Here is a 15,740-nt window from a genome sequence, read left to right on the forward strand (position 1 = left end):
GCTCTTGATTTACTTGTGAACTTGTGCAAGTGTTTTCACCTCTCTCTGCCTCAAATCTGCCCATCTCTGAATTGAGGATTACCCTCCCTGGTTTAGAATAATGGTTCCCAACTGGGGTGGATCTTGGTCCCCAGATAATATTTGGCAATGTGTGAAGACCTTTTCAGTTGTCACAACTAAGGGGTGCTACTGTCATCTAGTGGGTAGAGCATGCTGTAAAACATCCTACAATCCACAAGACAGCCCCACAACAGAGAAGTAACCTGTTCCAAATGTCAGTAGTGCCAAGGCTGAAGAACCACGTGTTAAAATAATGATTATACACATACACGCACACACATTAGAATATATAATAATGAGACACAGAGAACAGAATAATAGCGTAACATATACCTAGGTATGTGTATACATCTATATAGTGATGATGAAATATATATTAATATAAATGACAACATGTATTATTTAAGTTAATGTCTATAGACACTTCAAAGGGTAGGTTTGTTTATTTTTGCTCTCTAAAACCCGTCAAAAATACTTTCCTTCACATATTTTCATATACTGTTTAAGCAAATTCTGGCCGTGCCCATTGCCACAGATCCCAAATGCCTTAATGTCTTTTAGTATATCCTAGGCTTTCTTTTTTGTTTTGCTTTTCCTAAAAGTCACATATATGTGATGACAATCCAAATGCACTATATATATCAACTGTGCACATGATCAAATTATTATCCTAGTTGGACGGAGTAACCCTTGTGTAAGTATCTTCTAAGGAATACACTCAAGCTCACCTATTTAACTAGTTTTGACTTAATTTGGGGTGCTTTATTAGCAAACAGTGTAAGACAAAGTAGCTGGTATAATACAGAGTGATGTTTAAATTAGTTTACAATTTGCTTGGCCTCATCTAGAACCGCACTGAACAAAGCCATTCAGAAATGTCAGCTGTGTTCCTAACCACTGTAACAAATTGTCGCCTGAACGCTGCACACCTAATGACTTCAAATTAGCTTCACTGCGATATCGCCTGACAGTTCGTTACGACTGTTAGCAACATAGCTGGCGTATCATGACCAATAAATTGGTTTCAGTGTGGGCTGGGAAAGGGACTTCCATCAATTTGATTAAAGAAATTACTGTAGCATTCAAAGCATAAAGACAAACTAGTTTAAGGAGACAGAAATAAGTTAACTGTACCAGAAAAACATTGCTCATCATTCAAAAGCTTGTTTACAAACTATTTGTAGATCAAAGTTCAAACAAACAAAAAAATAATCCAAGAGGAATATCAAAAATCTCAAGATGTGTGATCAGGGGCCTGTTTATATTGATATTACAGGATGGGTAAAGAAAGAAAAATAATAGGATATTTTAAAATACTAACCTTAAATTACCACATGACAAAATCTATCAGGTCAATTTAACACTTCTTTTCATAATTTGTGTATAAATTCACAGTGAATATCTAAAGGTAAGCCAAAGTTAAGCTTGTGTATATGAAGAGCAATTCAGTATAAATAGCTACTAGGAAGACTAAAGTAAGTGATTCTTAAAAGGAATAAAGTCACAATAGACTACTTCTTAAAAAGAAAAGCATTTTTAAGGTAAAAAGAAAAAGTAGAAATATTTCCTTAGGAGACAGTTCAGAATTTTAAGAGGGATTAAAAAAAATGTTTTTCAAAGTTATAGTCTCTTTATCCTACTTTAACAATAGTACTTTCCTATATGAAAAAAAAATAACTAAAGCTCAGGATGGTACAGGTATACAAAGGTTTCTGAGTCTATCGGAATCAGCAAAGCTCTGAATTTAAGTGTACTAAAAACGATTTTTGCAAGGGTTAAAATAAATCCTGAGAAAATGCTGAATTTGCTTAAATCTGCATATATATTGTAGGAAGTTAACTGCAACTCTTTTTTTTTTTCCTTTTTGAGAAACATACCTGGAATATGCTTGGCCCATCCAATGATCACCACCAGCTCCCGGTCAGCCAGGTCACACAGCGTGGTGAGGGCTTTGATGTCGCTGTCGGGGACCGTAGGGTCAGGCATGGCGTAGATCTTCTCCGGCTCAGCCACCAACAAATGTGAGACAATCTTGTTATCTGCAGGATCAGACCAGAGCACTACAAGATCACTAGTAGTTATCATCCTTTCTGTACAAACCCAAAATAAAGCATCCTGGTTTTAAACACAACTTTAGTAGTCCAGAAGAAACCCCAAGTACCCAATTACTGGTCAACATGTGAACAGTTAAACAGAGTTCAGTAAAACCCAGAGTAAGAGATAAACTACTGGCAGTGGTACTCAAACAGAGTCATTTTCTTCTTCTGCTTTGCTCTACCTGCCTTTGCTGGAATGAAGGGTCTGTCCAGTCATGAAATTTTTTATAGCAAACAGATAAGTTAGATGTTTTCTGGGTTTATTCTTTTCCTTATGAGAGGTCTGGGGAATTAGATTAAATTGTGTACGACAGCTTTAAAACAAAAATCCAAAAGGAAACCATTGAAATACAGACCATAATGTGGAAGGCAAAGAACTATTAATGCCCTTAGCCATCAGGGGCATGAAAGTCTTAAATTGTCTTAATTCCTCTAAAGAAGAACAAAGGTCAGAACTCCTCTGCCTGAGTGAACTACTGACTATATAACTCTATCACTGTGGGATGCATTAAATAGGAATTTCTTTCCTTTCTCTCCCTTCCCCCACTTCCAGCCAGCCTCCCAAATATGGGCAATATCCGTCTCCAGAAAAATGCTCCATTTTAAACGTTACAATATTTTCTCTTCTGAGTGTCTAATTCTTTAATCCTTTATTTTCATCTGTTGTCTGTAGTTTATTCTCTGGTTCAGATATATCTGTCTGAAATGTGTGACATATGCTTTAAAAATCCTTCATAAAATAAACACTAGAGACAAATGGAAAGCATCATATCAAATGTGTTCTATTGCTCAGGGGCATGTGAGAGTTTATGGAAGGGGTTGTGAAACCTTGCTAACAGAATGATTTTTCTTGTTGGCCCCATCGTCAATTTCTATGTGTGGCTTCAGATATTGTACTTTTTTTCTATGAGAAGGTACAAAAGGGTAGGAATAAACCACAGTATTTAAATATTCTATTTAGTATTACCTTGCGAAGCTAGAATATTAAATGAGATTTTTGTGAATAAAGCCAAAGTTTCTGCAGTGTTTAAGAGGCCACTGGCTTTCCACTACAAGTTTTTAACTTTTTTAACCCAAACTGAAGAGACTTCATATAACTTGGAAATGAAAACTGTTCTTTTAGTCTCCTTATGAGAAATAACAAGCAAACTTATACAAGCCATAATTAGTTTTCTTTCTAAGAGATGGTATTTTAAAACATATTAATGTGGCTGTCATATGAATCATATCTATTGCAAATAATCACAAGATAACCAGTCATTGGCAGCAATATTCATTTGTCATCAAATTGAACAGGGAGACTTGGAGAGAAAATATCCCAAAATATTATATTGTCTAGAAAAAAATAAAGAGATTCTTTTTAAAAAAAAAATATCTGCAAGATCTGCATAGAATGCCATTTGTTTCTTATATATGTTTATCGAAGCAATATCTTATGTTTTTAGTTATGCTTGGGAAAGTTTCAGCTTTCATTGCTCTGACCATGCAACAAAACCTGTCAACAATCACTAGACTCTCAGGATCAGAAGAAAACACAGTAATAAAGGGCACAAGAATGTAATCCAAGGAAATCTTGATGACGGTTCTTTTCATACAGGACAAAAAGCTGCCTGGTTTAAGCAAGTCAATGGATACTTGACTTGAGGAGTCGGTGAAATTTGGCTGAAGCTCTTAGAAATATCCAACATTCAGAAAACGGAATAGCCAGCAGCACTGTTTCTACGTAAATCTTACTTAATGTTTCCCTAATTAGAATCAATAGAACCCAATTTTCATCCTTGGGCCTTTGTAGTACACAAACAATCAGTCAGGGTCCAGAAATCTCCTCAGTCACTTTCTCAGCCAAGCCCATGCACCGTCTCTTGACACTTATCTGACAGGATCTGAAAATTAAGTTTTATAAATGTTTGTTACAAAAACACACTAATTGGATGGACTAAGAAAAATTAACACAGAGGTCTTTAGATAATGAGTAATGATTTATTAGAGGTCCTCTTTATCTTAGACAAATGGAGCTCACTGAAATTGCTGTAATCTTCTTAAAGGCACTTGACAAGCCACTTCCCAATTTCTCAGGTTTATACAGAAAACCATGGATGTCCTCTACTGCATGGACTTACACGTGGGCTGGTGATCATTTTTCTTTCAAAAGAGGAAGTTACCAATGGTTTCCGTCAATAGCCGTGGAAAATAAATGGGAAATGGGCAGTCTGTACATTACTGAATCCAGGAAAAGTAAACCTCTAAAGAAATTAAGCATTAGTGTTTATTGCATTTTATTGTATTATCAGAAAATTTTTAATTATAATGTGCAAAATCTGCTTAATGCAGTCCTAGATTGTATTTGCAGAACACCAAACAGCTTATGTAGGCTGAGGAGAAGATGCCAGATTGGACAATTGAAGGTATAATCAACATAATGTTTTTTGGAAAGGCAAAAGGAAACTATGCCATATGTTCACTTAAGCTTTAATTTTATGTAAAACTGGTTGTTTTTCCTTTGACATAGCTAAAGTGTCCTTTCGTTTACAGTTCAGGGTCTGTTTTATTTGTTTAACACATCTCCATATGCTCCCATGTTTGAGGCACAGCAATGACCCCTCCTGGAGAATTTGATTTAGAAGCAGACACTTTTTCTCGTCCCTCGAAAGCAGAAACACTGAAAATTATACGTGCCTTTTCCAGAATTACCAGCGATGCAGCTTCCTCTGATGAGCGCTGGTTGTGCCTTCTTACGCGAGTGGGAGCACTGCTTCCACCAAAGCCCATGTAAGTGCCTACCCCTAAAATGCTAGCTCTGGGGCACTACAGTGATTAACTGATTTTTCAGAAAATGGGATACAGTTACTGCCTCCATCTATATCCCAGCTCTTTTTAGTTCATGATAAAGAAGAAAGGGACTTGCATTTTAGCAGTATACCAGGCATCCTTTCAAATTTGTGACCTGGCACCATAAAACCATGAGCTCTTTAAAAACAATTCACAATGCCCATAAGGACAACTGAGAATAGAACCCCCAACCTGTGTTTACTATTAGTAGGGCCCATTCTCTTTTAATCTATTCCTATCTAGCATGTTAACCTTCTATAGCTCCAAATTAATGAGGCCCCTAATGTATTTTCACTGGGAGGTTGAGCAGTAAAACTCATTTAGGTAGTAAAAACTACAAAAATCACTTTCTTGTGAAATCTGAAAATAACAGCTCCAATGAACTAATGATCATAGTATGATCTCTTTTATGTACCTCTGAAAATAAAGATAACCAGTAAATGTAAAATCCACACTATACAAGCTATGCATTAGTATGCTTATGCTTTCAAAAAATGAGTAGGTAAAAAAAAAGCGGTGGGGGTGGAGGGGGAGAAAACCATAGAAAACTTAAATAGAAAGAAAAAAGATAATCAGCTGCGTTGTTACTGTTACTTATAGACAATCCCTGGGAACAGTGGCACAGTCTCCCAACAAGGGGAAGTCTCCTTGGAGTCCGTGGGGATGCCAAAGCTGAAGGACATGGAGCCAACTGGGAAGAATCGATGCGCTGGGAAGCCAGGCACATCTGCTGTACTTACATGGCTTTTTGGCTGGCTGAACCAGCTGAGGGTTCAGGTAGGGGCTGTTCTCCGCATCTATTCTGCGCTTGTACTTCTGCCGACCTCCACGAACTCTGTCAAGACGTACCCCTGTGGATAAAGACAGGCGCTGACTTATTGTTTAAGTAGGTGTCTTGGAGACCAACCATATACATAGACTATCTCACCCATGGACTCTAGAGAGAGATAAGAGAGAGCAGAATGGCATGGGGGTACCAGAAGATGTTAAAACGTGCTGGCGGAATCAAGATCGCCAGGAGTTGGAAATCAGGTCTGCCAGTGGATAACAGGCCCAAAAGACACCAGAATTTTTTGTATTCTCTTCATCAGTTAACTTGGAAAGCTCAAGACAAAGGGGCCAAGTAGACCAGTAGATGAAGAGCTATCAATGCCTTCCGTGGCCCAGCAGAGAACACAATATAGATGTGCGGAAACCAATCAAGTAAAGAGGCACCTACATGCCATGGGGTCTGGAATTACACTACAACAAGATCCAACCCTGTGAGGTGAAAAGATTACTCCATAGTAGAATGTCAATACATTTCAGTTTTGCCACACCTTTTTTTAAACTGTCAAATGAGAGAAAACTGAAAGGAGGTTCGTGCTTACCACAGTACAGAAAAAGGAGTTTCTTGAAACGACGCAGAAAGTGGTATGCCAAAGGAGGGGCAGGTTAATAGGCGGAAGCTGAAGGGTGAAACTAGAAAGTAGGTAAGAGCAGACTGCATGAGTATATCTTTTTCCTAAATAGGAATGGGTTGGGTCAAAATCGAAGGAGTTGGGGAGCAGAAGTGGCTCAAGCAGTTAAGCACATGCTTCCCACATGGGAGATTCTGGGTTCAGTACCCAGTGCCTCCTGAAAAAAGAACAAATAACAGGCAAAACAAATGAAAAAACCAACTCAGGGGAGCTGATGTGCTTCAGTGGTTGAGCACCAGCTTCCTGCATAGGAGATCCCAGGTTCGATATTCAGCCCCAGTTTCAATCCCTAGCCCTAGGACCTCAGGAAAAGAAAAAAAAGACCCAAGGAGTTTTTACTGGCAGTTGATGTAGAAGGTTAAGGTAAAATGAAAAAGAGAAATAAAGAGATGAAAAGTAAGAAATGTTTAAGGAGAGGAGAAGAGCTTACAATCTATAACTGTAAAGTTTAGGACAGAGTCATTTAAATCTTTGCCACATAAAGGAAAAATTATTTGAGGGTGAGGGCAGGGAGGGACTCTTTCTGTAACAGTAGGTTGCACTTAATTGATATAATAGTGTAACATCCATTAAAAATTCAACTAAGTAATGCATTGTACTATTTTGGCAATCCTCAAACTGTTTAGAAAAGAAATTTGTTGAAACATCATCATTATCATCATCATCATTATTTTACTAAAGGACCCCTCAGAGCCGTTAATATGCAAATGACTTCTGTAAACCTTGAGGAGGAAGATAGAGCATAGGCAATAACCAAGGACACTGCTTTTTGGGATACTTATTAATATTGCAAGGAATGTGTGAGTTATGGGTTATCTGAAACAGTTTGGGTACTCTGATATATTCCTATGTGAATCTCAAATGGGAATATATACATATATATTCAAAGGTTAAGGATCGACTACTGGTGATCCACAAGATAAAGGAAATCACAACTTTTCATGATATCCTAATGCATACTGCATTAAGAGTTGATTATCTTTTAGAGGAACATACAAACATAAACTTGGTTCTAGATATGTCTAAATAAGGCGAAAATAGTCATAATGAAACATGAGAGTATAGTTGAAGTGAAATCAGGAGACAATATAAGCAGCAATTACATAGATGCAGATAAACAAATATAAAAAGCAAACAAGCAAGACCACTGCAGTGTTTAAGCACTCACTGGAAAAGACGGGTATGGACCACAAGGAAGTCACTGATCCTGACTGCTACTTTTCCAGGACATGGGCATACAGCAGAGTCCTCCTCCTTTGTTCCGCTATTTTCTCATGTTCTATTTTTATCATGCTTATATTTACTTTACTAAAGTTTAACATCTTCCACTTCTTTCCCTGCTTTGTGATGTTTTATGTTTTTTTAATGTTTTATCATTTTATATTATTTCACTTTCTCTTCAAAAACTTTCTCCAAGATATTTTTCCAGTGTCTCTAAGGTATGCACATTTTACAAGATACATCCAACCCTGTGTCATTATAAGAAATATAATGTTTTAAAACACAAAACCATGTTAGAAAATTAAAAGCACATGTTGTGAGCGGCATTGCAACATTTTTGTCATCCAACTCCAACCCAATAAAGAGCATCTAATTTGATATACTGTTAGAGGTGTGGAGAGGAGGTAGGGAAAGATAGATGGTGAGAGAAACAATGAATGAAAGCTGAAGAGAGAGGGGACATTTTTAGACATCTCTGAAATTGTTAGAATCAAGAGAACCTACAGAATCAATCTTGACTAGGTTTACAGACTTAAATTTGTTTTTGATGTTTGTCAGGGAATTCAATCACTGCTGGCAGCATATCCTCATCTCCTCTAATATTGAACCATACACTGCATGTTTCTCAAGAGAGAAGTTCCCCCAGAAGAACCTGGTGTGTTTCTTTCAGTGGATTTCTATCAGAAAGGCCTGTGGAAGAGGACCATGGCCGAATGGCTTGGCATCAGATCTTGACTAGAAACAATTCTGACAGTCACATCACATTAAAGCCACCAATCAGCTTAGCCAACTGGGCCAAGTCTAGGGAAAACTGCAACCGTGGAATGCTAACTTTTACACACCCTGAAGAAAAAGTACTCACTCTTAGCTGACAAGAGATTTTATTATGTGGATTCTTTTTTTTTGTATTTGTAGAAACAAAACCTTTAAATGTTGGCAAATAATCTGTTACTATGCAAGTGTCCATTTCAACTTTGAAAACTCACTAACAGAAATGTTCATATTATTTTCTCCAAATCTCTTGTGAGTGCTCTCACGCTCTCTCTTCCCTTTATCTCCCTACATTCCTCTGTATATGACTTTATGAAAACTATCTACCTACCTATCCATACACCCATCACTTCATCTACTCATCCTTCTCATCCTATCTACCCATCTCTTCCGTACAGTACTACACAAGTGTCATTAAGATGAAAACAAGTTTTAAAAACATAAAAACATCATTACACAATTGTTAAATAAAAGTCACAAATGGGGATAGAGCTAGAGGACTCAAAATACAGGTTTATGAAAAACATTTCTCATATTTTAAGAAATACAGATGGAAAACAAAACCTGCAAAATTGGGATTCTACACTTCTTGTTACTAAACAAGTATTATAGAAATAAAAGGTTCACTGCAGAAGACAGATATTTAATAAAAAATAATGTTACTGAGGTTTGAATTAAAACACTGCAAGTCCAACACAATGTACTTGTGTTTGCTGCACTTTTGTGTATTGTACTTGCTTGGACATAAATGTAACCCATGATTTCTCACTAGGAGGAATAAAAGAAAATGACATGTTGATTTAAAAAATAAACATACTACGTATCCATAAAAATTTTGAAAAGGCTCATAGAGAAAGGCAAAGATAATTAAAAATTACCAAATAGAGAGTATTTTTTGTGTGATTTTAACTACAGCTAACCTACAAAAATTTTCATGGATTATCTGGCCTAAAATTTTTAGCCTTGCATATATCAAAATGAAGGGTAAATAATCATTTACTTATAAATTCCCATTAACTTAGTCAAGTATTTGCAGGAATGATTTTTTTTTTAAATCCATCTATTCTAAAGTTTCCCCATTAAATGTTTCCAAGTGGAATATTAGAAAAATTTATTCTCAGATATTACATAAAAAATGTCAAAGAAGCAAAGCATAATTTACTATTTAGAACTGTTGAATTACTCTTGCTCCATCATTAACTAGACTGTAAACTTTAGTGAGTTCTTTACCCTATTTGTTTTTCTAAATATGAAACGGGTATAATGGCAGTATCTTCCTTTTCTGTAATGATCCAATAAGAATATATCCTGGATGTTTTACCAATGAGTCATTAGAATATTTTAAAAATCTTAAAATGCCAAGTAAAAAAGAAGGGGGTTGCCATCATTATATCTTCATCTTATTAAGATATTGCTCTATGACTTTACTGAAATATATTTTCCACCATGATCATTTACTAAAGATCTATCCCATAGTGTCTGAACAATCTACCTCACCTAAATTCTGTTGGCAAACAGATTTAAAGATCAATGCACTCACTGGTAAGATACCCAAAGGATACAAGCCAAATAATGACACTATTTGATATAAATGTGATTTACAAAAATAACTGGTGGCCCTTTCTAGTTACTGCTCATCATTGTAACTAATAATAATATTTGGATTTATGATTATTTTAGAAGAAATATAGAAACTAACCCTAGTTCTATCAAGAAGGAGCTTCTTGACTCCTAAGGTTAGTTGTAAGTACACAATACAAAGGTAAGTATTAATAGAAAAATAATTATTATCAAATTAATCTGATAAATGATTCAAACTATTGGCAAAAGCAAAAACAAAAATAACAATATTTATGATCAGGATCTTAGATTTTCCATATTTAAACATCTACCTAACCCAATTATTTTCACTTAGTCTGACAAAGCCTATGTCTTTACGCCATTACAATCTTAAGAAAAAAAAAAGATCTCTGTTTGGACTTGCCTTGTGAACCACTTTTTGCAAAGTTTTAAAAATAAGAATTCTCCAAGGAAATAATGTTTAATGTTTGACAGGATTTGGAGTTAATTAAGGCAATTGGATTTTCTATTCATGTGGAGATTGCCATTATCTTTTTTTTTAAATAAAAGATTTTAATAGTTGGCATTACCTACCTAATAGATGGTTTTGCATTGCTTATTATTTCAAAAACTGCACGTGCCTACACTGCCTCAAGGGAATTACAAATCTTGTACATTGTCAGAATGTACAAAATTGGGAAACAAGAGTAGGGCAAAGAGGAAAATATATGCTGTGAGGCAAATAAACACCAACAGAAGTGAAACAGTTCAGCAGAAGGTCTTTTTAGGTCAGCCAATTTCAAGTCTACATTTTATGCTCAAATGCAAATTTTTTATTATATTATATAGTCTGAAGTCAAAAGTATTTTCACATTTTTAACAGCACAAAGTCAGAGGCATTTCACAGTGTAATAAAAGACCTCCCCTTTAGAGAATTATGCAAGGATACCCTAGCCTAACTTTCCTAAATTAAACATAAGACATTCATAATGTTGTTCCCAAACAAAAGTTTGCTAAAATAGTTAATTACATAGACCCCCTGGAATATTTAAGAAGATGCAAATAATGACATTAAAGTAATCATAATAAAAAAAGATAGCTAATGAATATCAAGAAAACAATTGCGGTACATAAATGCTATCAAACATGGCTTGTAATTGAGTTTGAAAGCACAGTGGAAAAATAATACTTCTGAAAAGCAATAAAGAGGATGGGAACTTTCTTCAGTACCACATGTCTGGATATCACAGCTTCTTTGCTGAGTAAGGAAACCCTGCTCCTTCCCTATGGGAAGAGATGTACTAATTCTCCTTAGATTTCTGAGGGAACCATCATGAACAGAAGCTACAGAAAATCTCTTTGAGGAGGTGCAGGAATAGAAGCAAAGACAGATCAGCAGTATAAGACAACAGCAGGAATTTTAGTGGCTGCCTTCTGATGGGGTTGTCCTTTAGGACAATATCTGGAGAGAGGGTATTGTTATAACCTAGAGAAGTTATGCATATTTATAGGCTTCTCAGTAAGAGGATGCGTGAAAAATAATTGAATAGTCACACATATTCTCCAAGGAGAACCCAACTGTGTTAAATTCTTAAGAATTCTACAAGACAATAAAACAAACCAACCCCTTGTTATTCCCTAACTACTCCTGCCCCTTCAAAAAATTAGACAGTGATACTGTCAGTTACAACTTCATTTGTGATTTAGTCCTCTTCTTCCTGTTTTCATCATTAATTGAATGAATGAATCTTGGCACCAAGTGTCCTGCAATAATCCACAATTGCAGCCAGTGACTTGCAGCCATTGGATAGTGAGACCTGATTATATGCTAAGCAATAGGCTGATTACTTTACATATATTAAATTCATTTAATCCTTACAGCAAAATCTATGAGACAGATGCTATTGTTACTACTATCCTATTTTACAGATGAGAAAAACCAGAACTAGTAGGAGGTGGCGCAGGAGAGGGAGTTGTAGATAATGGCTGCAGTGTATAATTAGTACAATGTTTGCACGTTTCTCCGCTATCAAATTCTATTTTTGGGAAAAGGGCATTTGGTATATATATCAAAAGCAGAAGCAAAGGCTGTTAAACCTTGATTATTGAAGTAAACAATACTCACAACTGATATGGAGAGCTTAAAAAGAAGTAGTCAGGAGGAAAAATGAATACTTTTATTCAACTGAAGGGCTAATCATTTTGCATTATCACTCCATAAGGTGACCTCACCTAGAAAAGATGATACTAGTGAGACAGTGAACAAACCAAAAGTGATAAAAAGATTCAGTAGAGTGAGTGTAAGAGCTCAGGGGTTGAATGCCTGCTTCATATACATGAAGTTCGGCTTCAGTCCCCAAAACTTCCTTTAAAAAGGGGTGAAAGGGAGTGGATGTAACTGGGTGAGGACACAAGTTCAATCCTGGGTATTTCCTTAAAAGAAAAAGAAAGATTCAATTACTCTGCTTTTTCACTGTAGCAGGGATGGAGAGATATTAACTTTCTTTTTCCTGGCTCCTTCTTAGTATATCACTGTGGATTAGAGTACTGGGAGGCAGAGCAACATCCCTTTCAAATTTTACAGCTGAGGCAGGGGCTTTCCCAACAGATGCCCCTGACCTATAGTTTACCTTCACTTATTCTGGAATATCATGACAGCAATTCTAGAACTTTGGAAATTGCCTGGATGCATATGGAAACACTATAATGTCTGCTAAAATAAAAGAAAAAAATCACACAGGGAGAGAAAATGCATATCCATTAGGTGGGCTTTTTTTTTTAAAACAGAGTCCTCAGTCACTAAAAGAGATAAAAGCCATGACTCACATTAAAGCTTCCATGCTCTACAGATGAATTAACAATTAGCAAGGGGAAGTCTTTCGTTTTGGTCTCCTGATAACTATCTGGACTATTAAACATCTGAGGCTTGCATAAGAAATTACAAAGGCTTCCCTCCATTTAGCATTCAAGTTGCATCCAAAATACATTTGTAGATGTTTCTGAGCATAGGACACAACCCCAAAGAAGTTCCTTCCTCTTTTCACACACCTTTCCCCCCTCCTTTTTAAAAGGTATGATTGACCAGTTTAAGTTAGTTCAGAAGAGCAGGCTAAATTTGTCATCTGGATTAGAGCTGAAATCAAAATGATAGAAATTTGAAATAACCATAAGCAAAATATTTAGCAAGTGAATGGAGGTAAAGCTGCTTCATCTGAAGCATGGAGCCCTAATCTATGACACATACAAGTACAAATTAGGTCATCTGCAACAGGTGACAAGTTTTAATTGAATGTCTTCTGTCTGCTATTCTGACAAAAGGTGAATGGAAATAAATGAGTCTGGCCAAGACAGCCCTGAGCCTTGCAATACCCAATATCTCATTATTTTTAAACAGCTATCTATAAACTGATGCTGACAAGTCTTGAACCTTTTATTTCTGCTCAAGATGAGGTGGCTGTTAAGGAGGAAAAAAAAAAAAGAGGGACATCCAGAACATTACATTAAACATGCAACACCTACCATTATCACTTCCCCAATGTAATTAAAGGAAATCTCTTATTCAAAAAGCACTATTTCTTATTTTGCTTGATGTCACAGAGAGAGAAAGCTTGGCCTGCATTTTCTAAACATAGGGACTGCCATTAAAGAAAAAAGAGAAAATCTTCCCTTTCTTTCTTTATGCTTGTTAAAAATTTCATAAACTATTGAAAAAGATTTTGCTGTGGCTTATTCCTATCTAAACTGTACTTTGTCTTGTTATTATTTAATACTGCTGACTCTTCCCTTTATCCTTTTCTAAATTACCTTCTCATGTGAATAAATTTATGAACTAGTGGGTAAAGACAGGAAATGTGATTGTACATCAACATCAGGAAAAGTGACTCTACTAATTCACAATTAAATGTGGCACTGGCAACAATAAGTTTAACACAATAATAATAATAACAATGTGCAGCACCCCATGGGATGCTGTGTAAACGGAAGCACAAATATTATTTATGCAAAATTCAACAACCTGTAAAAATGAATTAAATAAGAAATCAAACAAGCTGTTTCCAAGTTGCTGGTTTGAGAGCCCACAGTCAATCTGCTCCATTCTATGGGGAAGAGTATGCAATCTAATAATTTAAAAATCAGACTTGGACTTCAAGGAAAAATTAGGTCAAGACAAAACAAAAATGGAAAACAGTGGTGATTGCAGAGAAAAGTGGCAGGTAAATCTGAAAGCCATTTGGCTTCACCATGTGTGAATCTAGATCACACATGGCAACTAGGAAGAACTTATGAAGCTCAAAAGAGAAGCTTGTGGTGATTCTGGTGGGAGGAAAATTTAACTTCTGGCCAATCTGTTAGTAACTCAACAAAGATCACAAAAATACATTAGCAGGAAGAATTTATATCAGTGATGTGGAGGCAGTGACCACTGGAGGTTCTGAGGTCAGGGAGAGGGGAAAGAGGTGTAATACAGGAGCATTTCTGGGACTTGGGAATTGTCCTGAATGACACTGCAATGACAGATACAGGCCATTATATACCTTGCCATAACCTACAGCGTTGAGTGGGAGAGAGAGTAAACTACAATGTAAACTATAATCCATGCTTAGTGGCAATGCTCCAAAATGTGTTCACCAGTTACAAGGACTGTACCGTACTAATGAAGGATAGGTAAATGTGGGTGCTGTGGGGACCAGGGCTTATGGGAATGCCCTATATTTCTTACATAACATTTATGTAATCTAAATATCTTCAAAAAGAATTAAAAATTTAAAAAAATAATTGCGTAAGAATAGCCATTAGATGTGTCATGATGATGGGAACGAGTGTTGTTGGGGGGGGGGGAGAGGGGGGGTGGGGGGGTGGGGTTGAATAGGACCTCACATATATATTTTTAATGTAATATTATTACAAAGTCAATAAAAAATAAAAAAATTAAAAAAAAAAAAAAAAAAAAAGAATAGCCATTAATAGCAGCTATGTATGGCAGGAGAAACATTAAGAGATTGAGAGGTTAGAATTTTCTGTTTTTAATTTATTATTACTATTATTGAAATAATGAAACACCGTAATAATGACTGAAGTGATGAATGCACAACTATGTGATTATACCCAAAACTACTGGATATACACTTTGGATGAAATGCATCCTTTATTAATATGCACCAAAATTTGATTTGCTAAAAAACATGCATTACAAATTTATGGAGAAATTCTGAAAGCCTATGATAAGATACCAAAGAGAAGCATGACATTCATTACTAGTTCTTTGGTGATAATTATGATTTGGCAAAGGTGAGATTCAAAATAAAGTGCATCTAGTATAAAGAACATAATATATATTTCCAGGTTATGTATAATAAGAATTATACCTAACACATAAGATACACAGGGGAAAAATCAGTTTGATAGAGATTAAATGTTAATATAATATTAATGTATACATTCTCAAATCTCACGCAAGTGAGAGATTTTCTTCTGACACTGTCATACTTCTTGTATTTCTTGTGATACTGGCAGCAATAAATTTAACACAATAATCACAGTAATAATGCACAGCACCCCATGGAATGTCATGCAAACAGAAACTCAAATATTTGTGCAAAATTCAGTATCATGTGAAAACAAATTAAATATGAAATTAAACAAGCAGATTTTCAATTGCTGGTTGGAAGGCCACAGTCAATTTGCTTCATTCAATGGAGAGAAGTATAGTGGAATCTAACGGCTCCACCAGATGTCTTTAGTG

General features: G+C 35.8%; 1 protein-coding gene across 12 annotated transcripts in view; it reads right to left on the reverse strand.

Moving 5' to 3' along the window:
* The window catches only part of ESRRG (estrogen related receptor gamma), a 602,438-nt gene that overhangs the window by 64,598 nt on the left and 522,100 nt on the right, over nt 1-15,740 (reverse strand). For all 12 annotated transcript variants that reach the window (XM_058275224.2, XM_071207737.1, XM_071207739.1 and 9 more), the window contains 2 exons: nt 5,726-5,836; nt 1,938-2,099 (listed from right to left, as the gene is read on the reverse strand). In XM_058275224.2, the coding sequence (XP_058131207.1) occupies nt 1,938-2,099; nt 5,726-5,836 (273 nt within the window). The remainder of the gene's footprint in view (nt 1-1,937; nt 2,100-5,725; nt 5,837-15,740) is intronic.

Source organism: Dasypus novemcinctus, chromosome 13 (genome assembly GCF_030445035.2).
Source record: "Dasypus novemcinctus isolate mDasNov1 chromosome 13, mDasNov1.1.hap2, whole genome shotgun sequence".
Lineage (NCBI taxonomy): Eukaryota > Metazoa > Chordata > Mammalia > Cingulata > Dasypodidae > Dasypus > Dasypus novemcinctus.